Here is a 24,027-nt window from a genome sequence, read left to right as displayed (position 1 = left end):
CGCTGGGTAATTTTCAGATTTAGTTCAAATATTTAGTGAACTCATTGCTGCAACTTTGCCACCATGAATTGGACAACATGAGTAATTCAAGTCAATGAGCAGGAATTGTGCTCTGAGGAGTGCAGGGCACAGGGCCCAATCCAAACAACCTTCCCTTGTCATGGCACAGGAAAAATCCACACACCTGGTCACTGAACTTGGTAGGTAGGTAAGTAGGTAGATAGATAGATACTTTAGATTCAGTCGGCTTTCGGCCCTCGACCAATTTTTTTTAGCCCAATGTGGCTCCGAAGTCAAAAATTTTGGACACCCCTGCTCTAAGTGGACTATTTGGGGTAGCACCTCAGCCATCTAACCTCAACAAATCCCCCCCAATATCTTGTAACATTCACCACTTTGTTGACTAAAACACTCATTGTGTTCATTTAGAAGGCAACAGCACCTCCTTGCCACACCTTCTGGAATAAAGATGCTCTTTATTTTCTCAAACTGGAAAAGATTAGGCCGACAAAGTTTCAAGTTCTGAGATATGTAGGAGAAATTGATCTCCAAATTAACCCTGTTTGAATCACAATTAAAATGTCGGTCGTGGATGAGCCTTTTGTGTGCTTTTGGGTTGCTATATCTCTCTAAGACCATTCAGGACTGCAGCTGTATGTGGTTTTATGTTGACATCTGTCTGTGGTTTCTTACTTTATTCATTATTACCATTATTATTATTATTGTTTTCACTTGTTGGGGGAATAACAGCATTTGATGTATGTTAGACAACTAATGTCAATTATATGTCTGAAAATCAATGAACAAGAATGCATTAAGAAAATACAGCTGTCGTCTCGTCATGTCTTTCATAATGATTGTTAACAATAGGCAAAATTCCAAAAAAAAGTGCTATTTCCCTTTAAGCCCAGCCTATTTGCAGCCTGCAGCTTTCATTTTGTATTGGCCAACACCACAGTCTACATATACTGACAAGAAAACTTTAAGAAAAGAAGTAAAATGGCATAAAAAAAAACGAGAAAAACAACACTAAATAGAAAAGCACTTGGAGACTGCAGACCTATGCCAGGCCTTACCTACTAATAGGAAATAAAACACCTGAATCAAGACAGGGATCCAGATCACCCCAAAAATCAAATCACTTGTTTCTGATCCTATTTCAGACATTTCCAGAGAATGTACCCATAAGTTTTTGAGCTCTGTTTCTGAAATAAACAGAGTGAACTCATCCACTCTGTTTATATATGTGGGGAGACACAGGCACAATCGCCTACACATATTTTTGACAGTTAAACTGTTATGTTGAGTAATTAAGTACTGCCATTTCCTATGTGTTGTTAATCTCATTACAGGTTCTGTGTTACCTTTTGATTGCTCAAAGAGCTTTGTACTCAAGCAGAGTTGAAGTACCTCCAACCAATTTTACCACAAGATAGAATGTGGATGTGGCCTGTTTACAAAATTCTAAATATCAAAATGGCCCGCAAAAACATTTTGATACTCCTGCTGTAATGTATACATACTGTATAGGGCTGCAAAAATGTATCAATTAAATTGATTACAAAAGAGCTTAAATTTATTTTCTGTTGTTTCGATTAATCGTTTAATGAGTGTAATTAATAAAATTGGGAAAATACGAATCAAGTGGAGTGTCTGGAACTTTAAATATGCACATGAGAGCGGCGGTGTGTGTGTGCCATGATCTGTGTGGTGGTTAGATTTTATTCATTTATTGATTAGGGTTAATGCCCATATGTTAAAAGTGCAATTTCAATGTTGATGATGTGCATTTATTAGTAAAAAGAATAAAGTTCATGGCAAGCAGAAAAAGTGTTGTTTATTTCAATTATTTTGCCTAAAATACATATTGAGTCTTTAAAGTGTGTTTCATCCGATTACTTGAACAAAATAATTGGTAGATTACTTGATTCCTAAAAAATCAATAGCTGTAGCCCTGATAATGTGTGTGTCCTGTGATTGACTGGCAACCAGTCCAGGGTGTAGTCTGTCTTCGCATAAATAGAAAGCAGTAGAAGATCAATGATGGATGGATTGATGACTATTATAGTGATTATGGTCATCAGGGGTCCCCAGTATTGTACATTGACTGCAGCCCTGCAAATTGGCCAATTTCTGATTATAACGTATATCAATGTTTTTATATGTTTTGGCCATCAGGTTTGGACAATTATATTAATCGGTCTATCACCCCCTCCCCCCACGTAGACATTTAGGTTGTGCATTAATCAACCATACATGTTGATGACATACACAGCACAACCTATAAACAATACACTGTAGTTCTTTGTGTTTCCTTAAGAGCACAGCAATGTCTTTAGTGGCTGAGACCAGTGTCAGGTTAACATTTCTCTCCATAAATGTCACAGTGACCCCCCTGCCATGGCGACACTATTAGCAGGTGGCTGGCTGGGAGCCAGCGTGGCTCAGGCCTACAACATTTTGACACAGACAGCTGAACAACTTTTCAAAAAGTTACTTCGGAAAAACTTGTGTAACTCCCCTGGAAATGTTCTGTGTAGTCTACAGATCACACAAAAAACTAAATCGGGATGAAAATAGAACAGATTGCAAAGTTTTGACAGGTCACCTTTAACTGACCTCTCATGTTAGCAGAGCACGAACAGTCTCTTTCACAATAACAACTCTTGTTTCAAAAACACTCATTATACATGCGGTTTTCCACGCTTTTGGCTTCGGTGTGTGACTTTGTACTTGGGTGAACTATCACTTCTTAAGTCTGATGCAGGAAAAAATCCAAACCTACAAGCAGGCCTCTGTTATGCCATATGTTTGCAGTCCCTACCTTTAGAGATGTTTTGGTCCCATAGCACAGGGAAAGTCCGGAAATTCCTCCTTGCTGGTAACGTCTGACGGACACCTTGTTGGAGCAAAGTGAGAGAAGAGCAAGAGATGCAGTGCAGGAGGGTCGACATGGCCACGCAGCGTCCGCCCTGAGACTCCTTTGATAGATACAAGTAGTGTTAGTACTGATTTGGCCTGTAAATTAACACATTTGAATTAAAATTCTTCATAGCCCGAACACACTATGGCTGTGCGTGTGTGTCCCCCAAGGTCCACAGACAGCAGAGTAACACTTCAGCTGTGCCGGACACCACACACACACTGTGGGCAGGAAGTTAGACAGGCAAATCAAATGGCCTGGCAATCAACACACACACACACACACACACACACACACACACACACACACACACACACACACACACACACACAATTCCCAACAAAGACAAACGTTGCAATCTATGCCGATAATGTATTTCACACTAACAGAACATGAGAAAGAATACATATTAAGTTCAAATATGAGTTGTCTGGGCATAATGTGTCATCACATGTCATACTAAGTTTGCATTGAGTTGTTGTACTTCACCCACACTATTCTACATGGAATATTGATTATTATTAGACTTGCCTTTTAGGGTTTCCACGAAGGAGGACCAGGGTTAAAAGTTCAACTTTCTCTCACTTTCTCTCAAGAGCAGGGTCAGCCGTGCAACTTGCTGCCACACCATTCAGGCACCTGCTTGCACGTACAGCACACGCACACGCACACGTAACGACCTTCCGCTGTCTGAGTCTATGTATAAATAGCAAACCACGTGACATGTGCCATGACCACCCTCCGACGCACACACACACACACCCACACACACACACACACCCTGCTTAATACTGCCAGACTACAATCCCTGTTAAAGGTTTACCGTCAGTCTGAATCAGATGAATTAACCGTCCTAATTTAGGTTTCACTGGACATATATGTAAGGATAGTGTTTGACCACATGGTGGTAGTAATAGTCTACAAATGACTAGGAACCAATTATAGTATGTGTCGAGTAGGACTCTTTAGAGGTAAACACACTTTGTACGCACGAGTGTTGAAGAAGCGCTTGTAATTTGTTATCGTTATTAAAAGACAGTTTTTACAAGGCATCCAACGATGTGTTATTTAAAACAATAACATAACAATATAGAGACTTGACATGCTACTCCAGTTGTATACAATGGTGTTTTAAATGTTTGTAATTCAATTCATGGTGACTCGTTGCGGTTCCACTTAAAGCACGCTTGGAGCCGCCAAAGTGACAGCCGTGAAGGAAAAGCGTTGGCCAACCACAACCCAACCATAGATTGAAGTTGAACTCATCCATCAATCCATTTTCTAGTGATTTTTTTTAACAAAACATAGAACTAAAATGTTATTAACTTTACACATAAAATCGGCGAAATATTTTTGAATAAGAATTTTTACAAATCTAGAAATTGGAAATAAGAAAACTAACGGTGTAAAAGCGTATATATTTTTTTTATAATCAGACATAATCAATATTTTTATAAAAAATAATTTTATTTCAATATGTGTTTAATTAAATGTGTAGTCCTGTGTCATCATTGGGTGTTAAATATGCGAACCGGAAGCAAAAGGACCAATTACTCGAACTCAGGAAATGTTTTGGTCGGCCACCGAGTTGTAGCGCCACATGGACGTTGTAAACATGAGCTGGCGGGTTGCTAACATACTACCTTGTAGTATAAATACATCGTCTATCTTGCATTAAAATAATGCATTATTCATTCGTATGAAGCAAAACAGTAGCTTTTAATATAGACAGTCTGTTGACTGTAACTCACTGACGGCATTTCAGTCGTAGCTATAGACATTTCCTTGTAGCATAGTGAAGCCTATAGTTGACCACCTCAGTAACTGTTTACATCCCTGGATGGTAGCGACGTTTACATGCTTCTCTCGAACGTTAGAAGCGAAATATGTTTCTGAAATTGTTGGCAGTAGATGCATCGGATCGAGGCTCGCAGAGATGCAGACTCGGTCCAGGCTTGTTATCAGCCCTGGGCTTGAGTCTGGGCTCCCCGCTGCTGGTGTCTTTTCCTGGGGGAAACTGTCTGTGTGCCGCCTGGCCTCGGCCTGACCTTGCCGAGGGCTTCCTGCAGGTGGACATGAAGTGCTGTTCTCCAGGTCTGATCCGTCATCCACCTTCACGGCTAACCCTGGACCCCCAGCAGCAGCTCACACATGTACCCTGTCCCAAACTGAAAGGCATGAAATTAAGCGTGGTCGTGCAGTCTGTTGAGTTTAGAAGAAATGCACCTCCCCGACTTGTTCATGAGCTTGTAAAAGACATGCTGAAGGGAGCCTTGGTGCATAGGAATCACGTTGTAAACCTTGAGGATTTTGACACAGACATTAAATATGTTGTCATTGAAAGCATCTATCCGGATACTAACACAGCTGGACTTGTTACCTCCAAAACTGGTATGGAAATCGCTGACATCCAGACTGTCCGGCACTTCACAACGCGTCTTCAGGACCAGGACACAGTGTCTCTGGGGGGACTGGAGGAGGTTTGTGTCTACACACTGGAAGTATATGCTTATTGAATGCACTGATTCTAAAGCTAATGTATGCCTGATATATTACCATCTTGATGAACAGATGCATGATAAAGTCACATGTGTTATGTACAGTACAAGCAAAGTTACAGTGAGGGATTAATTTTAATGACAAGCTACACAGACAGTCCCATTGCAATGTGTTTATGAGTGCGGGAAAACACACCGAATCTTAAAAACGGGGAAAAAAAACATCCCACTTAATTTGCTGAACACAGGTGTACTTAAGATCTCAACAGGGACCAATCAATACATGTTTTTTTGTAAACTAGAAAATGTATGTTGTGTTATAATGGAAAACAAAAATCCAGACGTGATTTGGCGGGATACATTGTGGTCATCTACAACAATGCCTCTCTAATTACCTGATGTTTTCCACCGTATTGCACATACAGTGAGTTTTTAATTTTGCTTAGGTGAGTGCGTTGCTGATGGAGATGCTGCAGCTGCCATTGCTCTATCCAGGCACTCTTGGTTCTATGGGTGTGTCTTGTCCAAGAGGCTTGCTGCTGGTTGGGCCTCCAGGTGTTGGGAAGACCCAGCTGGTGCGCAAAGTGGTGGGAGAAGTGGGAGCAAGCCTGGTCGTGGTAAGAGGGCCAGAGGTGAGGTAAAACAATATTAATGACTGTCAATAATTTAATTGCTTTTCTTTTTGTATGAACTTTCAAAAATTATGATTGTCTGCTCCAGGTGGTGGGGTCCCGACCAGGTGAGAGCGAGGAGAGGTTGCGAGCCATGTTTGTGCAGGCTCGCGCCGCAGCAGAGGAGGGTCCATGCGTGCTGTTCTTAGACGAGTTGGACTCTCTGTGTCCGAGAAGGACTGGGTCGTCAGCACCAGAGAACCGCCTGGTGGCTCAGCTCCTCACACTAATGGACGGGGTGGACCAGTCAGATCGATTCCTGGTTGTCGGTGCCACCAACCGACCGGACAGCTTAGACCCAGCACTGCGCAGGCCTGGAAGATTTGACAGAGAGGTATACAAATGCCAAAACAGTGATTAACGTTGTGCATTTTTGAAATTGTGCCTTTTCTGTAGGTTGTCATCGGGGTTCCCACCTTGCAGCAGAGAGCTGCTATCTTGTCTGTTCTTTGTGAAAAGATGCCAGTTTGTCCCAGTGTGGAGATAGCAGAACTGGCAAAGAGGACCACAGGTTATGTCGGTTCGGACCTCAGCGCCCTCTGCAGAGAGGCCGCCATGCACGCTATACTGGAAAATGCAAAGGTATACCAACGCAGTAATGAAACAAGATGATGCATCATAAGGGGAACATTGTTTTATATCTGTATTCAATGTCATCAACCTGAAGTTGGTTTATTGTAAGTAGGGTTCGGGAGAGCAGGTAGTGGGTATGAAGCATTTCCTGGAGGCTCTGAAGTTGGTGCAGCCCTCCTGCCTGCGTAGCAGCCTGGGGAGGACAGACATCTCTCCAGTAACTTGGGACCAAATCGGAGGCCTTGAGGAGATCAAACTGAAACTAAGACAGGTAAATTATGTAAAAAAATATTTGACAAAAGTAAGATGGTGTGACCTGTGATGAGATGGCGACTTGTCCAGGGTGTATCCCGCCTTCCGCCCGAATGCAGCTGAGATAGGCTCCAGCAACCCCGAAAGGGACAAGCAGTAGAAAATGGATGAATTGAGGATGGTGTGACTGTGATGTAGTGACTATTGCTGTCAAACTATTATTTTTTAAATCAGACTATTTCAGGTAATCACTGTAATTGCTTGATTGCATAATTTAAATTAACTTAAAAACAAAAGACTCCAATATTTTGACACCAAGCAATTTTATTGTCAAAAATTCATACAGGAACATTTTTTAAATGTTTTACTTGAGTGCACGTAATTTTTTTTTTCTCAAAACTTGGTAACAGTTTTATCTAAAGTCCTGTCAGGGTCTATTTTGAAATGAAATTTGTCACAGAGCACACCAGTCAGTCTGCTCACTCATCTTTAAATTGACCTGATCACTGACAGTTAAAAAAAAACTCCCCTTTAAAGGGTAACTGCACTTTTTTGGAATTTAGGCTGTCATTCACAATCCATATGTAAGACAAGAACACATATCTTTCTTTTTTATGCATTCTAATTTGTAAAATATGCCAAATATGAGGTGGCTAACAATGGAGCTAATGGGAGTCCTCTATTTAACTTCCAAAAACCACCAACAATACTCCATTTACATGTTGGGACCTGCCAAGTATTATAGATATTGTTATTATAAGCGCTAACAGGAGAAATATAATCTTAGAGAAAAATGTAATTTAAAACATTTGTACGCACGTACAACACTTAAGACCTTCAGTATATCAATATGTGGAATTAAATTATGGAATGGATTAAGCAAAGCAATCAAACAATGTACTAATATGATCCACTTCAAGAAACTCTTCAAACTTAAAGTGTTTACAAAGTACAAAGAAGAAGAACCATGACAAACATTTTCAATTTATTTCATCCATCCATTCATTCATTCTTAAAGTAATCTTACTTATCTCATCATATGAAATATGACTTTCTTCACCAATTATTATTATTAAATTCTTACTATTATTTATTTATTTATTTTTATTGTGATTACCTATGGAGTTTATTGTGAATAAATTGAGAACAGGAAGTGAATAAAAAAGTTTCAGCAACTGTTATGTAAAGAAAAGGGGTAGGATTAAATAAGCTCTGCTTCTTCCTACTCCTTTTCGAACATGTTGAAAAGAGAAACTGGAAATTGTGATGTATCATGTTGTATGCTTGCATGTTCGAAATAAACTCAAACTCTAACTCTTAACACAGAGGAACTACTTTTAGCAGTGCCGTGATCACAGAGAGGTAACTAGCTTTTGCACCTATTGACATACTGAGCTGGTGGGCTGCTGCATTGCTTCTGAGTTGGTAAAAGTTAATTCTAGATTTTGAATCATGCCTCTAATATAGTAGAAGGTTGTGGTCATAAATCAAGAAGTTGGTCAACTTTGGCATTTAGACCCGAAGATCGCAAGAAAGACTTGGAAAGACGCTTGTTTGTGCCCTCTTTTCTTTTTTTTGTTTCACCAGCATGAGCATTATGACTAATTCCTAATCTAGAAGGAAAGCTTTAAACAACCCATCAGTCGGCATCCCAATGAGAGCAGATATTGTAAGTGATTGTTTTATTATGTCCATAATTTATATTTCTTGTTTAGCATTAAGCAATAGTGCTATTTGACCCCGAAAGGGACAAGCGGTAGAAAAATGGATGGAGGAAATAGTGCTACTTGCTGGATCTGCTCATCACTCAGCTTCTAAAACTTTGTAGCTCGTCCTCCTTATATTCAAACTCAAAAATATAAGGTTCTTGATCATATTTTGTCCAAAAGTAGTTGTTGTCTCTCATGAAATCTGCCATGATTAGTAGTAGTAGTTGTTGTTGGTGAAGGAAATAAAGAATGTTGTGATGCGTTCTGTAAAATCAATGTGCCGCCATGATGCTTAAAATGACCCAAATATGTAAATGTTGTGCCTGTTGCTATATTACATATATACTTACAGCGTTTATGTAAATTGTTGATGAAGGTTTTGGGTGATTTTTAAGCGCTTTGTAGGTGGAATAGATTAAATCCCAATACCTCCATTGTTAGCCGACTCTTGCTTGCGATTATTTTTTTGAGTTAAACTTACAATGCATTAAAAGAGAAACACATATGTGTTCTTGTCTCACATAAGGATTGTAAATGATAGACAAAATTCCCAAAAAGTGAATTTCTCCTTTTAGGTAACCATGCATGGTAAAAGTAAAGTAACATGTGCGCTCAAAATACATTTTGTGAATAATCTTTGCTTATATACACGATAAATGTGATAATTGTTTGTTATGAATTGCATGAGTTAATGCATTAATTTTGACAGCCCTATAACAATATCAGTAACAATATTTATTATTGTGTTTGTAGTGGTGTAGAATTGCCATTGTCATATTAAGAGCCGTTTCTAGTAGTTTGGTTAATTACTCTTGTAATGGATGTCAGTCCGCCCGATTGTAGCTGAGATAGGCTCCAGCGCCCCCCGCGACCCCGAAAGGAATAAGCAGTAGAAAATGGATGGATGGATGGATGTCAGGTGTAGTTGCGGGTGTTGCTTATATTTTTGCCAGTGAGTTTATGTAGCCCAGGGCAGGGCTGTTCAACTAAATCTAAGGACTGGTGTAGGGCTACAGCTATCCATTCTTTTAGTAATCAAGTAATCTATCAATTAATTAGGTAATCAAATGAAACCAACTTTATATCCTCAATGCCTATTTTGGGAAAATAGTTGAAATAAATTTTAAAAAATTCTGCTTGCCATAAGCTTTATTCTTTTTTTCGAAGAAAGGCACAACATCAACATTGAACTTGCACTTCTAATACAAGTGCATTATTAAAAAAAACAAAAAAACTCTCCAATGACAACGACACACCATCGCTCTCATGTGCGCTCTATTGCAGCAGCACTTCTCCCGACTTAAGTCAACAGGAGGCTACTAGATACATCTGGACATCTAATAGCTCAGTGGTCCCCAACCTTTCTTAACCCAAGGACAGTCTCGTGGTCCTGCAGACCTTTGGCAGCTCGAGGTATGGGGGTTAAGTCTTAACAGTTTATGCGTGTCACAACAATTACTACAGTTGTATTATCACACCAAAATAAATTCACCTTAATGCAGAATCAGTAGGACCGTTCACTAATTGTCCTGTTAATGCTGTTTGATGTCCTCTCTAATGTGCTCCTCCTCTGTGTGTGGTCATTGCAGAGTATTGAGTGGCCGATGATGTACCCCGAGGCTTTTACCCGTCTAGGTCTGTGTAGCCCTCGTGGTGTTCTTCTATATGGCCCTCCAGGATGTTCTAAGACGTCGCTGGTCCGAGCAACAGCCTCCGGCTCCCACTGCACCTTCTTGTCTGTCAGTGGTGCTGACCTCTACTCTCCCTATGTGGGAGACTCAGAGAAGGCTTTGTCACAGGTGCTCGACTGATATTGGTTGCTCTATTTCTGTGTTGTCTGCAAACTTACGTGTACATATGTGCAACATGTGCAGTTGTTTCGCCAGGCACGGGCCTGCGCTCCTTGCATCTTGTTCCTCGACGAGATTGACTCTCTGATTGGCTCGCGGTCCTGCAGTCAGGCACCTAATGGCGTTCAGACTCGACTCTTATCTGTGCTTCTCAATGAGATGGACGGTGTCGGTCTGAAGACGCTGGAAAGGAGAGGAGAGCAGAAGATCCTCCAAGTAGACGGAGAAATGGGAAACCACACTAAGAAGCAGGTTGGTCATTCTGCAAATGTGTGTTTTTATGGATGTCTGATCATTTGACACAATTAAATATGTCTGCTCTTTGACAGTTGGTCTGCCAGGAGGTGTGTAACAAAGATGTGATGGTTGTAGCAGCCACAAACAGACCAGACTGTTTGGACAGTGCTCTACTGAGGCCTGGCAGACTGGACCAAATTATCTACGTACCACCACCAGACCAGCAGGTTAGCTATTTGGCTTCATTAAAAATGTAGCTTGACAAAATCAGTACAATAAAGTGTGTAGGGTAAATAGAAGGAGATAAGATTTTACATAAATCTGCAAAATTTTCTTTTTCTGCCCATATTTATCACTTCTCACGGTATTTAGCACACTTATTGGAAAGGAAATAACTTTATTGTCTTTGCACAAGTACAATGAAATTTCATTTTCAGCCCAAACCCGTTCAAGAGAATACATTCATTGTACAGCGAGACAGAACATGGACGCTGATGGGTCGCCACTTACGGCGCCCCGTAATAGGTGGGGAAAAGGAGAATGCTGGGCGTGGGGTGATGAGTAAAAAAAAAATGCTTCTAGACTGGGCTTCTATGCGAGTTCAGGCTGGGCGCGGGGGAAAAAAACTTGAGAGCCACGATAAGCACACATACATATGTTATGACACAGGAACCATGAGACTTGTGACAGTAAGAGCAGGGGAGGTACTTCCGGAGGCAGAGCTGCTGCCCTTTTGGCGCTGCTCCAGGCGTCCATCGCACCTTAAGGAGTTAAGCTGTGGCAAAGGCGTGGGGTGTGTGTGGGGGTATGTGTGCATATGCTTCCATTATCCATATGTGTGTTATGTCTGTAGGCCTGAAATTCCTCTGCAGGAACAGAGTTCATCTCTCCGGGTGTTGTTGACAGGGAAGAAGGTTGTTGCGTCTATGCTGCACTCACCTCAAGGAGAATCTTGAAAGAACGAACTTGCTACATCTCAGCCAGGGAAAACGATCAAGATTAGAATGCTTGTGTGTGAGCGAACAAAACAAATTTAAACTTTTTACTCTAATTGTCTATTTCTGTGTCCTCAAATTCATCCTGCAGGGCAAACTGCGTCTCCAATGTTATCCATTTTGCGATTTATCCAAAATCACAAAAGTTTTGAGTGTCCAGCGTTCTGCTTGCATCCTCCAATCATTTGTGACAGCTTTGACCTTGAACGGCTGCCAGCATCTTCCAATTTGTCGATACACCAGAGCAACGTTTACCCTAATCAACAGATGTCTGTCAAATGATTCTGAATAGGTAGATATCGTCAACATCCTCAACTGAAAGGTTCGCCAGGCATGCGACCCCCTCCTTTTCTGTCAAGAGTCTGTTGTGTGTCCAGCAACAACTGTTCCGACAAGACAGGCAGGTTCCCCCGAACCGCAGATTTTGTCAATTCTGTTGAGAGGAAAGTTGATCAATTCCATTGGGTAGATTTTGGAGAGCTGTGCAAAAAGAGGCAACAAGAAAGTCAAACAAGACAGGACGAGACAAAGAGGCAAGCAGAGCAGACACGGAAAGGGCAGAGAGTGCGACGGCTTTTGCCTAGAGCCAAGAGAAAAAGGGCCACTACCAGTGATAGCTCACCACCCCTTTCTAAATATCTAGCCACAAAGTTCGGGGATTTTAGATGCAAGCCGATATCATCCAATACCTGTTTTTTTGCTGATATCGGAACCATGTCAATATCAGATTGGGACATCTAATATAAGATACCAACGTTTACTTAAAATGGCTGTATAAAAAAATCTACTCGTTCACGAACGTCACATCTTAAAGCCACGAATGAATGTGTTGCCACAATGGCAAGTGAGTGTGATCTATCTTGTTACCTGGCATTTTCAACATCTAAGTACAGACCGTACCTCATCGTCCTTGATGTAAAGACAGGACAATTAATTGGAAGTTTAATTTTATATTATTATGTTACAATCCCTGCGATGAGGTGGCGACTTGTCCAGGGTGTACCCCGCCTTCCGCCCGATTGTAGCTGAGATAGGCACCAGCGTCCCCCGCGACCCCGAAGGGAATAAGCGGTAGAAAATGGATGGATGGGCAATCCCTACACACATCAAAACCTGTCTGTGTGTTTGTCTGCATGAGGGTGGACTGGGGATTCTCCCTTTAATACTTTGTATATCTGTTAATCATGTTTGTTAAACTTTCCCTTTAAATTTTGTTTGAAATTCATAAGCAGACTGTAATCATAGTGTGTGCAAGTGGGCAACAACAGTGAAGCTCAAATTCAACCCGTTCAAACCAAAGGATCACAACCTTTGACTGGAATAACGTTTATATAGAATTATTACCTATTTATTTATCAATACTCATGTGAAATTTGATTAACATCAGTCAGTGCGAAATAAATAATGTTTACCCAGAATTATTGGGACATGTTCTGCCATGTGCTATAACCCATGATGCATATGAGTGCACTATATTTCAAGTCCAATAATATAAAATAAAAAAAAAGTTGTAACGCTTTCCTTATGCTAAAATCTACAAGTGTTGAAAATGTCATTGATTTGGAATAAATACAAGAAAAATGCAGAGTTTTGCAGCTTTGGTCTTAAGAGTTCAAAGGCCTCCATGTGTAACACGGTCAGGAGGGATAAGTTATACATTTTTTTGCTATTTAAAAAAAAAAAAGATCTTCTTTTCTTCAAGCGTCTGATAAGATTTGCTCTCTGTCTTTATTTTGCTAAAGTGCATGATAACTGGGGATTGCTATAATATACAATCCTTCATCCATTTTATTTTGGTGTGTTTTGATGCTAATATCTTCCTGCAATACACATGTTTATACATTGGTCTGTTGTTGTGTGATTAGGCCCGTCTCGCCATCCTGAAAGTGTGCACAAAGTCCATGCCTGTGGGTCCTGACGTATGTTTGGAGGAGCTGGCTGCTAAGACTGATCTTTACTCTGGAGCTGACCTGGAAAGTCTTTGTAAAGAGGTAACATAAAGCACATCTTCAACAACGCTTCTGTCACCAAGTTTTACTGTACATATTAACTACATGTTTTAACATCCACTGTCATCCTGCATCTTACTGTGGGTACAGTAGGTGAATACTTTACAATTACAAAATACTGTAATAGGCAAGGCAAGGCAACTTTATTTGTATAGCGCTTTTCATACACAAGGCAGACTCAAAGTGCTTCACAGACAACAAAGTGAAATGAAAGAAAATAAAAGCAAAATTAAAATGCAGACAATAAAAATAAAAACAGTGCAGACGTTAAAAGTTAAAAGATTATAAGATTTAGCTGAAAGCTAAGGTGAACATAAAAGTCTTCAGTCTAGTTTTAAAAGTAGTCAGAGTTGGGGAAAGTCTGACATCTTCAGGAAGTTTATTCCAGCTATTTGTTGCATAGTGACTGAATGATGCTCTCCCTTGATTTGAGATTACTCTGGGAACCGCTAACAGATTGGTCTCAGAAGATCTTAGTGATCTAGAGGGCTTATATAGTGGGAGCATATCAGTGATATACTTGGGCCCTAGACCATGTAGTGATTTATATGTGAGCAGGAGGATTTTGAAATTAATTCTCTGATGTACAGGGAGCCAATGTAAGGATTTAAGAATTGGTGTAATGTGCTCACATTTTTTGGTCTTTGTTAGAACTCTAGCAGCAGCGTTCTGAACAAGCTGTAGCTGCCTGACAGTTTTTTTGGGAAGACCTGCAAGGAGACCATTACAATAGTCTAGCCTACTGGTAATAAAGGCATGTACAAGTTTTTCAAAGTCTTGAGCTGACATGAGCCCTCTAAGTCTTTTTACATTTAATATCTAATAGTATGACTTAGTAAATTTAAAAGATTCAAATGGCAGGATATGAAGGATTACAAAAATACAATTGTTCACAAAATTTTGTAGATGGGAGGACGAATACATGAAATATTTGCACTCCACGTTGTCAAGACAGCAGTGAGTACCAGCCTGAACACCAGACAAATTCTTCGGGCAGACAATATAATTCGTAAATGTGGAAAAATATAGACACTTTAAAAAATATTTACGGTATATTCCGTTAAATCCCTAATAGTAACAAAAGATAGCCGGTGGTGTTCATGTTATATTTTGTGGTTTAAAAAATGTACCACGATTATGTATTCATTTGTATTTGAATGAGGGAAATAAGTATTTGATCCCCAAACAAACAAAATAAACACTTGTGACAAGCAGAGGTCAGACATTTCTTACAGTTTCACACATTCCAGCAAAGAAAGAAGTCTAAAGTAGAACGAAGAGAGAAAGTTTATTTTCCTCCATTGTTAAATAAGTTTGCTCAGGCATTCTTTTCCAGAAAAGACAGTTTTCATCACAATTAAAACTTGATGTCGTTACTTACTGTGCTTGGGTCATGCCTGTGAGCGCCATTGTACTCCTCTCAAATAGTCTTTGTTTTTAACTCCACAGCGATTCGCTTCTTCTTTCTACGCTGGTCTGTTGAGTTTTTTAAACCCTTATTGAGTTAGCAAAATGCACGAAACTTGTCAAAAGGCAAAACAACAAATAAAAGGCAAACATGCCGAAGTGTTGAGACGTGACTCTTCCTGTGCAGCAAATGAAGTGGAAGGCCCCTCCTTCCCAACAATGTTTCGCCCTGCATTTGTACACAGAGACATAGTTCGCACACAGGGGCGCTTATTTGGTGCAATTTTAAGGTTCGTAAACCGAAAAAAAATCTCTTTAAATCAAGAATCGTGTTGAATAGACAATTGTTTCTGAACTGAATCGTCACCCCTAATATTTTATAGCCTTTATATGTGTGTGTGTGTGTATGAGCGTGTGCGTGCTTGTATATATGTGTGTGTGTGTAATATATATATATATATCTATATATATATATATAGATATATATATATATGTGTGTAACTGTGTATATATGTATATGTAGGTGTGTATATTAATGTGTATACATTTGTGTGTATATATGTACTGTATGTATACTGTGTATATGTATATGTGTGTACATATTTATATGTGTATATAAGTATGCTTGTCTATATATTTATATTTGTGTGTGTATATATGTATATTTATGTGTATAAATGTATATATGGATATGTTTATAAATGTATATATGGATGTATATGCGTATACATTTATGTTTGTGTGTATGTATATATATATATATATATATATATATATATATGTGTGTGTGTGTGTGTGTGTGTGTGTGTGTGTGTGTGTGTGTGTATATGTATGTATATTTGGGCCGGCGTGGCGTAGTGGGTAGAGCAACCGTGCCAGAAACCTGAGGTTTGCAGGTTCGCTCCCCGCCTCTTACCATCCAAAAAAAAAAAAAATCGCTGCCGTTGTGTCCTTGGGCAGGACACTTCACCCTTTGCCCCCGGTGCCGCTCACACCGGTGAAATGAATGATTAATGAATGGTAGGTGGTGGTCGGAGGGGCCGTAGGCGCAAACTGGCAGCCTCGCTTCCGTCAGTCTACCCCAGGGCAGCTGTGGCTACAAATGTAGCTTACCACCACCAGGTGTGAATGAATGATGGGTTCCCACTTCTCTGTGAGCGCTTTGAGTATCTAACAATAGAAAAGCGCGATATAAATCTAATCCATTATTATTATTATTATTATATATATACATACACTACTGTTCAAAAGTTTGGGGTCATATTGAAATGTCCTTATTTTTGAAGGAAAGGCACTGTACTTTTCAATGAAGATAACTTTAAACTAGTCTTAACTTTAAAGAAATACACTCTATACATTGCTAATGTGGTAAATGACTATTCTAGCTGCAAATGTCTGGTTTTTGGTGCAATATCTACATAGGTGTATAGAGGCCCATTTCCAGAAACTATCACTCCAGTGTTCTAATGGTACAATGTGTTTGCTCATTGGCTCAGAAGGCTAATTGATGATTAGAAAACCCTTGTGCAATCTTGTTCACACATCTGAAAACAGTTTAGCTCGTTACAGAAGCTACAAAACTGACCTTCCTTTGAGCAGATTGAGTTTCTGGAGCATCACATTTGTGGGGTCAATTAAACGCTCACAATGGCCAGAAAAAGAGAACTTTCATCTGAAACTCGACAGTCTATTCTTGTTCTTAGAAATGAAGGCTATTCCACAAAATTGTTTGGGTGACCCCAAACTTTTGAACGGTAGTGTATATATATTGTTTTTTTTCCCAGTTACAGTAAGATACCACAAAAAGTCTATTTTTTTAGTTAGGGGGTCATCTTACAAAATATCAAATCAAATAGTAATTGTTTCCACTGTGTATGTGGATATCATAAAAATGCTAAATTAACCAATATAATGGTGGCCGTTGCCTAAGTTACGTAACCCATTTAGAACTTTCAATGGCTGACCTGTTTATGAGTGTCATTTAGCATTGTTAAAATTACTATTGTCTTTTTTCAACAACAAACCCATGCATATACAAATGCCATCAGGTGTAGGTCTCAAGGGTTAATTACTTTTTTGCTTGTCGGACGTTGGAAATTTGCGACTTCCCCGTTTCATTGAACACAATATAATAGATTTATAAAAAACATTGTGTTTTCCAGTCTGCACTGCTGGCGTTGTTCGAAGAAAACATGGAAGCTTCGTCCATCAAGCACACACACTTCCTGCAGTCCCTCAAGAAAATGACACCTTCTCTCACGGCCCAGCAAATCCAAACATACCAAACAGCTGCCAGATAACATTATTAAAAAATGTACACTTACACCAACATTTATTTTTATTAAAAAATATACAACCTGCACTTTAGTGGCTTGTATTTTCTCTTTCACTTCCATCTATGGGCTGCAGGGGGGTGCTGTGCACCCATGAAGCTATTCAGCAGCAGCATTACTCGATCAGTTTGACAAATCCTCTAGTGGTGAATATCCGTACAGGAAGCGTAGTGTGTGTACGTGCCTTTCACCTCGTTCTCGCTCTCCTCCAACCTACATGAGCCCAGAGCAGGCGGAAGAGATGCTCCACTAACAGACCAGACAAGACCTACTCTGTGACAAAAGGTGAGCGCTGCCACACACAGGTGACATTTTCTTTACTCCACATAATGTGCAATTATAGCATGTTTCTCTTCAGGTACCTAAGGAGTTTAAAGATATGAGGGGATTTTTTCAAATGTTAAGAAAGAAAAAAGAGGTGTGTCTGATTTTTATGATGATTTTGTGTTCAACTTAATCTAAAATTCTATTCTATTTGATGCACTTGAATTCAGCTGATCCCACTGATCGGTTTCATGACTTTAGCTGCAACAGGAGCCACTACGGCTTCTATCTATTTTCTTCTCACCAAATCTGACGTCATGTAAGTGCCACTTGTTATTTTGTTGAACCATATCTTTGACTTTGAATGTTTTCAGTGATGCAGCATTTTTATTGTTTTCAGTTTAAATAAGACCTCCAATCCAGAACCATGGGAGAGAGTGGATCCAACCACGCCCCAAAAGGTGAAACCATCACAATGTTGTTCAAATAATGCTGAGACAAGGGCAGAATTTTCCAGACAGCTGCTGAGTCACTGTAGAAGAAACATACCAAATGGATATTGATGTGTGTGGCGCTGCACACCAATGAGCTGCTACTTCTGTGCTTCTTAGTACACATAAGTGCCTAAATGTATTTTTATTTTTGAACCCTTTGCAGCTTTTCACCATCAATCAGCAGTGGAAGCCAGTGGAGGAACTGGAGTTGGTGAAGCGTCTCACCAAATAAAAAGGTGCCTGCCAACTTTCCACTCATCAGTCCAACAGAATCCTTTCTGCACAAACTAGGATGCTTTGACACTTAGTGTGCGGAAACGCTTCTGCTGCACTGTTGGGTTTTTTGTCTGCTTAGTAGTTGGTAGTTGCACACCACGAGAGCATCAATCCACCTGCAGAAATGTCTGCACACAGTAAATATGAATGTTCGATAATATCCAAATAATATCCATATAATGTATTAATGAATTATTTATCATCAATGAAATGTTGACTGTCTTTGTTCTTCCTCATCAAAATCCAGTGATCAAACACATTGCACTGACCACAAGGATATGCATACAGGACTGTAATCCAAAAAAATTTATATGGCAGGGGTCCCCAAACTTTTTGACGATGTCACGTTATCGATGGGAAAATGCATTTTTAGACAATATGATTTGCCTGAGCGGCTCTGAGACACCGAGAGTAACAAGCGGTAGAAAATGGATTAGAAAGGACAGATTTAAAAAAATAGTGATTAAAAAGTTTTTGTTTTGTTTTGTTGTTTTTTTAACTTGGGACTTCCCGCGTGCCGGATTTTGGACGCTGGCGGGCCGGATCCGGCACGCGGGCCGTAGTTTGGGGACCGCTGATATAGGTAAAAAAATATAGTTATTTAAAAAATGCAACTTAAAAAACTCTAATAGAGGTTAGAAAAATTGTGTTTGGATTTAACATGTACTATTACTGAGGTAATTCGTTTGCTAATATTTTTTTCTAATAGAACAAAAATTGTTATTTAGATTCTGGTTTCTTTGTATCCTGATTTTCTATGTGACTAATGTGCTCCACCTGTGTAAAAACGCATCATTGTGCTGATGCCTTGTTAGCAGTGAGTAGGGATTGTTACCAAATTCAGTACTTTTATAGGTACTAACCGAATTCCGCTGGTACTATCAAGTACGGATTCACGTAAAATCAAACGGTACCATATTTCGATACCTTTGTTGCCCAGGCACCGGCTCAAGCATTTGGCAGGGAAACAAACAATTAAATACTGAGAGCGGACACAGCTGGACTGTCTTTCAGTAATTTTCCATCCAACAAAGCTATGCTCGAAATTAAATTAAGACTCTACTTTTTAAATATGCACTAACTTGATGCTAATTTACATTGGATATGCCATATACATGCTATCGATTAGCATTAGCGATTTCAATACCTTCAAATTTGGTAATCGCAACTACAACTAAGACACATTACAATCAAAAAGCTGCTGTGTAATAGTTGCAATACTTACAGTATAAACACTTTGTAGGACTCGACAAAAAAACAGACTGGCACATTCAATCTAATAGCACAGACTACTTCCTGACTAAGGCAGCCCAAAGTAGCCTATACACTACCGCCATCTAATGTCTTGGAATTGTAACTGCGTGCAAAGTTTACTAAATAATATTTGCAAATGAAACTCTGCAATGTAAGAAAGCAAGATATAACATCACAGTTATCATAATAAACTCTCTGTTAAATGTAAATTTTAAAAATTGAGATTTTTTTTTTTTTTATGTAAATGTATGAACACACACAAAAGTACTGAAAATTGGTACCGTACAGTATGAATTCAAATATTAAAAGGTACCATCCCTAGCAGTGAGTTATCATTAGTTTGTGTGGCTTCATCGCCACTAAAATACACTTATTGTTTCATTCTAAGAGCACTGTTCTGTAAGTTGTAGCTCATAACTTCTGTGAAATAATCAGAAAAAAATGTGTTAAAGTTTTGTAATAGCATCAAAAGTCATGCAATGCGCAATCGCTCAAAATGTTTCTTTGGCCTGCCATTTGGCTTCTTATGTCCGATAACCTTCAGGACCTTTTAAGAAACTGTGTCTTACTGCGTTCGACCATTGCAGCAATGACGTGTTGCAAGAGGCCTCGGTTGTGCAGTTGGACGGTTGGATTACAATCATCCATCAGGAGATCGCGACAGCGTGAACGCCTGGCAAACAAAGACAGATTTTAGCAAATATTTAGACCAGTGATTCTCAAACTGCGGTACTGGTACGCCAAAGAAGTCTGTAAATAGGTACTGTAGATGGAGTGTCATTGTAGATGTTTGTGCATTGTGGGTAAAGTTACAGTGTCCAAAATATTAAATAAGTTGTTAAATAAAACCTCTGCCTTGTTTTTAATACATTCTTAGGCCTACTACGCTACTGTATTATAATGTTGGTCATTATGGTGGTACTTGGCTAGCCAGGTTTTTACTGAGGTGGTACTTGGTGAAAAAAGTTTTAGGGCTTTGGTCTTAAATGTCTGATGAACAATCTGAATTCGAATTCACTTTTCTATCAAATGTTCTATTTTTTTAATCTTATTTATGTATTTATGTAGTTTTCCCATTACGTTAAGTCAATTTAGATGTGTACTGATTATGTTTTTATAGCTAGTGACATTTTGAGGTTTGGAGGGTTCAATTTGATTAGCAACTCAGAAAATGAAACCCTTATGTGTCACAAAAGCCTGCTGGCAATCCACCAGTGCAAAATTCATTTGAAGGTTTTTTTCAGGAGTGCGCCACTTTATTAAGTGTCAGGATGTGTAGCAGGAACCCAGGTTGAAAGACAGGAAATATTTGTGTTCAAAGAACAATGTCTTTATCAGGTCAAGGCACAGCAGGGAAAATATAATAGTCCAACCAACCCTCAATGCTTAATTGGAAAAAGAAAAAAAAACATGAACTGAAGGCAAAGCAAGATGCTGGAAAATAAGGAGCAAAACAAAAAGCCAGTTAAAATGTTCACATCAATGAAAACCAAAAACTCAGGTTACTCTTGTATTTATATCACAGGTGTTTGTTCTATAGCGGAATTAAATAAACTGAGTGAATCTATTTGTCAGTCTTCCACTCTCTTTGTCTCTGTGGGTGAAAGGGAGTGCGGGGGGCTACTATACACACACAAAGAAGTTGTGCCCTGTAAACAAGGTAACGCCGTAGAAATTATCCATATTACACCCAGAATTGAATCACTTGTTTCTTATCCCATTGTTGACATTTCCTGGAAGTTTCATCTAAATAAGCCCATAACTTTTACAGACAGACAAACAAATTCTTCCCTCAAAATAACCCAAAAAATTAAAATGTTTAATTTTTTTACGTGAACCACTTAAAAGGCAATAACATAGCATTTAGATAAAAAGGATGAATAATTATAGAATTCATTGATCACCTGTGTGATCCATTATACTACAAAGGCAACATCAGTATGAATTCAATGAGTCAACTACATGAACCACTACAATACCCACGGTTAGAAATAGTAGTTTTTATGTTTTAGTTTTGTGAACCACTACTATACCAAACGTTAGATAATATATTTAGTCTTTATGCGTTAGCTTTGTGAACCATTACAATACCAATGTTTAGATAATATACAGTATATTGTCAAAAGTATTTGGCCACCTGCCTTGACTCACATATGAAGGGGCCCGCTCCAAACTGTTCCCACAAGGTTTGGACCATGGAATTGTCCAGAATGTTTTGGTATCCTGGATCATTCAAAGTTCCTTTCACTGGAACTAAGGGGCAAAAGCCCAACTGCTGAAAAACAACCCCACACCATAATTCCTCCTCCACCAAATTTCACACTCGGCACAATGCTGTCCAAAATGTAGCGTTCTCCTGGCAACCTCCAAACCCAGACTCGTCCATCAGACTGCCAGATGGAAAAGCGTGATTCATCAGTCCAGAGAACGCGTCTCCACTGCTCTAGAGTCCAGTGGTAACATGCTTTACACCACTGCATCCGACGCTTTGCATTGGACTTGGTGATGTATGGCTTAGATGCAGCTACTCGGCCATGGAAACCCATTCCATGAAGCTCTCTGCGTACTGTACGTGGGCTACCGGTAATTGGAAGGTCACATGAAATTTGGAGCTCTGTAGCAACTGACTGTGCAGAAAGTCGGCGGCCTCTTTGCACTATGCGCTTCAGCATCCACTGGCCCTCTTTCTGTCAGTTTACGTGGCCTACCACTCCGTGGCTGAGTTGCTGTTGTTCCCAAACTCTTCCAATTTCTTATAATAAAGCCAACAGTTGACTTCGGAATATTTAGGAGCGAGGAAATTTCACGACTGGATTTGTTGCACAGGTGGCATCCTATGACAGTTCCACGCTGGAAATCACTGAGCTCCTGAGAGCGGCCCATTGTTTCACAAATGTTTGTAGAAACAGTCTCCATGCCTAAGTGCTTGATTTTATACACCTGTGGCCGGGCCAAGTGATTAGGACACCTGATTCTGATCATTTGGATGGGTGGCCAAATACTTTTGGCAATATAGTGTATATGCAGTGTTCTGAAAATTACTTTTAAGAAGTAATTCATTATAGTTGCTCGTTACTTTACCAAAAAAGTAACTGAATTACTCTTTAATTAATTACTAGGGAAAGTAATTTATACGTTACCTTAAAAAAACTTCAAATATCTGGCATTTGCATTTGAGAGACTTCTGAGTACACCAAACAACACCACAACCACAATGACAACCGCAGCCATCATCCACACAACAACTCCATCCAGCCATTCCACTCACCGCCCCGGCTGCACCTACCTGAGGGTCCCCCACTCCCTTCCCAACAGAGATAGAACCCACCCCACTGCCCCAGCTGTGATCTCAACCAGGCGCAAGACTCCACCCACAGACAGAGCACACCTCACCTTCACACCCTCAGCGAGGTCCCTGCACGGGAATGGCAGGCCACCAGACCCAGACCGGTCGAGGAGGCAATGAGACCCTATCCCCCCCCCCCCCCCCCCCCCCCCCCGTGCATCTGTGATGTGGGAGTGTATTCAGCTCCCAGAGTGTCTACTGTGCAGTTGAAATTAGGAGGTCAGCCATCACAGCCGACCTCCAGTCCCTATTGATGTGTGTGTTGTAGTGTGAGGGAGATATGTATGCAGGTAGGGATTAATGATGCCATTAAAATTGGGGGACAAGTTTTATTATTTTTATTTTCCAACGTTCCTCAGATGAGCCATCTGCCTCAGGGGTTATCGGCCATGCTTGTGGGGGCGCTTTTGTGTCAGAATCCTGGTGGCCATGGTCTGATGACCTCCTGGTGCAGATGGCTCCGGTGATAGTGTTTACTCAAATGTCTCCTCTGTATTCAGCCATGCAATCATTTGTCCATATAGATGCGTGTGTGTGTCTGTGTGTACGTATGTGATAATGGGGGTTAGGGGTCACCGGGGTATTGTTTTTAACTTTGTAAAGCACTTTGTGTTGCATTTCTTTTATGTATGAAAAGCGCTTTATAAATAAAGTTTGATTTGATTGATCAGGGTCCTGGTGGGTTCATGTCACCTATTTCTATTTGTATGTGTCTCTCATCATTTTGCTGCGCTCTTACTTCATGATTGTGTCACATATGAACATTACATTGCTGTAAACAACGCAATCACTGTCATATAAGTTTGCTGCAGCAGCCAGCTGACTGCACTGCTGTGAGGAGCAGGAAGATGGAAAATAAGCATATTCAAAGGTGCATATTGGCATGCACCTGATCCGAACTTCTGACCAAATGACTTCACACTCACTACGATCATG

The 24,027-nt window shown here is 40.0% G+C and overlaps 4 protein-coding genes across 5 annotated transcripts in view; 2 read left to right on the top strand and 2 right to left on the bottom strand.

Annotated features, from left to right (window-relative positions):
* Positions 1–3,608, bottom strand: part of LOC133640541 (NAD(P) transhydrogenase, mitochondrial-like) — a 57,279-nt gene extending 53,671 nt beyond the window's left edge. The window contains exons 1-2 of the mRNA XM_062034021.1: positions 3,455–3,608; positions 2,825–2,981 (exon numbers count right to left, since the gene is read on the bottom strand). Of these exons, the coding sequence (XP_061890005.1) occupies positions 2,825–2,954 (130 nt within the window). The 5' untranslated portion in view covers positions 2,955–2,981; positions 3,455–3,608. The remainder of the gene's footprint in view (positions 1–2,824; positions 2,982–3,454) is intronic.
* Positions 3,609–4,455: 847 nt separating this feature from the next.
* Positions 4,456–17,522, top strand: LOC133640495 (ATPase family gene 2 protein homolog B-like). The gene is made up of 10 exons (XM_062033948.1): positions 4,456–5,403; positions 5,868–6,053; positions 6,142–6,426; positions 6,489–6,674; positions 6,778–6,936; positions 10,216–10,425; positions 10,501–10,728; positions 10,806–10,940; positions 13,574–13,699; positions 17,287–17,522. Exons 1-10 carry the CDS (start codon positions 4,810–4,812, stop codon positions 17,422–17,424), a joined length of 2,247 nt encoding a protein of 748 aa, XP_061889932.1. The 5' UTR covers positions 4,456–4,809; the 3' UTR covers positions 17,425–17,522.
* LOC133640502 (probable proton-coupled zinc antiporter SLC30A4) overlaps positions 11,144–24,027 on the bottom strand; it is a 65,490-nt gene continuing 52,606 nt past the window's right edge. Inside the window, exon 8 of the mRNA XM_062033966.1 lies at positions 11,144–12,188. Coding sequence (XP_061889950.1) covers positions 12,136–12,188 — 53 coding nt within the window. The 3' untranslated portion in view covers positions 11,144–12,135. The remainder of the gene's footprint in view (positions 12,189–24,027) is intronic.
* On the top strand, positions 17,658–21,457 carry LOC133640530 (normal mucosa of esophagus-specific gene 1 protein-like). 2 transcript variants are annotated; one of them, XM_062034008.1, is made up of 6 exons: positions 17,658–17,742; positions 17,816–17,875; positions 17,952–18,040; positions 18,122–18,182; positions 18,379–18,451; positions 20,333–21,457. In XM_062034008.1, exons 2-5 carry the CDS (start codon positions 17,837–17,839, stop codon positions 18,445–18,447), a joined length of 258 nt encoding a protein of 85 aa, XP_061889992.1. In that variant the 5' UTR covers positions 17,658–17,742; positions 17,816–17,836; the 3' UTR covers positions 18,448–18,451; positions 20,333–21,457. The 2 variants fall into 2 exon arrangements, with proteins under 2 accessions (XP_061889992.1, XP_061889983.1); XM_062033999.1 differs by lacking the exon at positions 20,333–21,457 and having other exon boundaries at positions 17,662–17,742; positions 18,379–20,309.

The sequence above is a fragment of the Entelurus aequoreus genome, linkage group LG02, assembly GCF_033978785.1.
Source record: "Entelurus aequoreus isolate RoL-2023_Sb linkage group LG02, RoL_Eaeq_v1.1, whole genome shotgun sequence".
Lineage (NCBI taxonomy): Eukaryota > Metazoa > Chordata > Actinopteri > Syngnathiformes > Syngnathidae > Entelurus > Entelurus aequoreus.
Note: the sequence above shows the minus strand (reverse complement) of the source record. Positions and strands in the feature narration are given on the sequence as shown.

What these genes read in the sequence shown, in the direction of transcription:
- LOC133640530 (XM_062034008.1), top strand. Translation starts at nt 17,837, where the DNA reads ATGAGGGGATTTTTTCAAATGTTAAGAAAGAAAAAAGAG. An exon ending in CTCACCAAATCTGACGTCAT is followed by an intron (nt 18,041 to 18,121) that starts GTAAGTGCCACT and finishes TATTGTTTTCAG; the next exon opens with TTTAAATAAGACCTCCAATC. An exon ending in ATCCAACCACGCCCCAAAAG is followed by an intron (nt 18,183 to 18,378) that starts GTGAAACCATCA and finishes AACCCTTTGCAG; the next exon opens with CTTTTCACCATCAATCAGCA.
- LOC133640495 (XM_062033948.1), top strand. Translation starts at nt 4,810, where the DNA reads ATGTTTCTGAAATTGTTGGCAGTAGATGCATCGGATCGAGGCTCGCAG. An exon ending in CTCTGGGGGGACTGGAGGAG is followed by an intron (nt 5,404 to 5,867) that starts GTTTGTGTCTAC and finishes AATTTTGCTTAG; the next exon opens with GTGAGTGCGTTGCTGATGGA. An exon ending in GAAACCACACTAAGAAGCAG is followed by an intron (nt 10,729 to 10,805) that starts GTTGGTCATTCT and finishes GCTCTTTGACAG; the next exon opens with TTGGTCTGCCAGGAGGTGTG.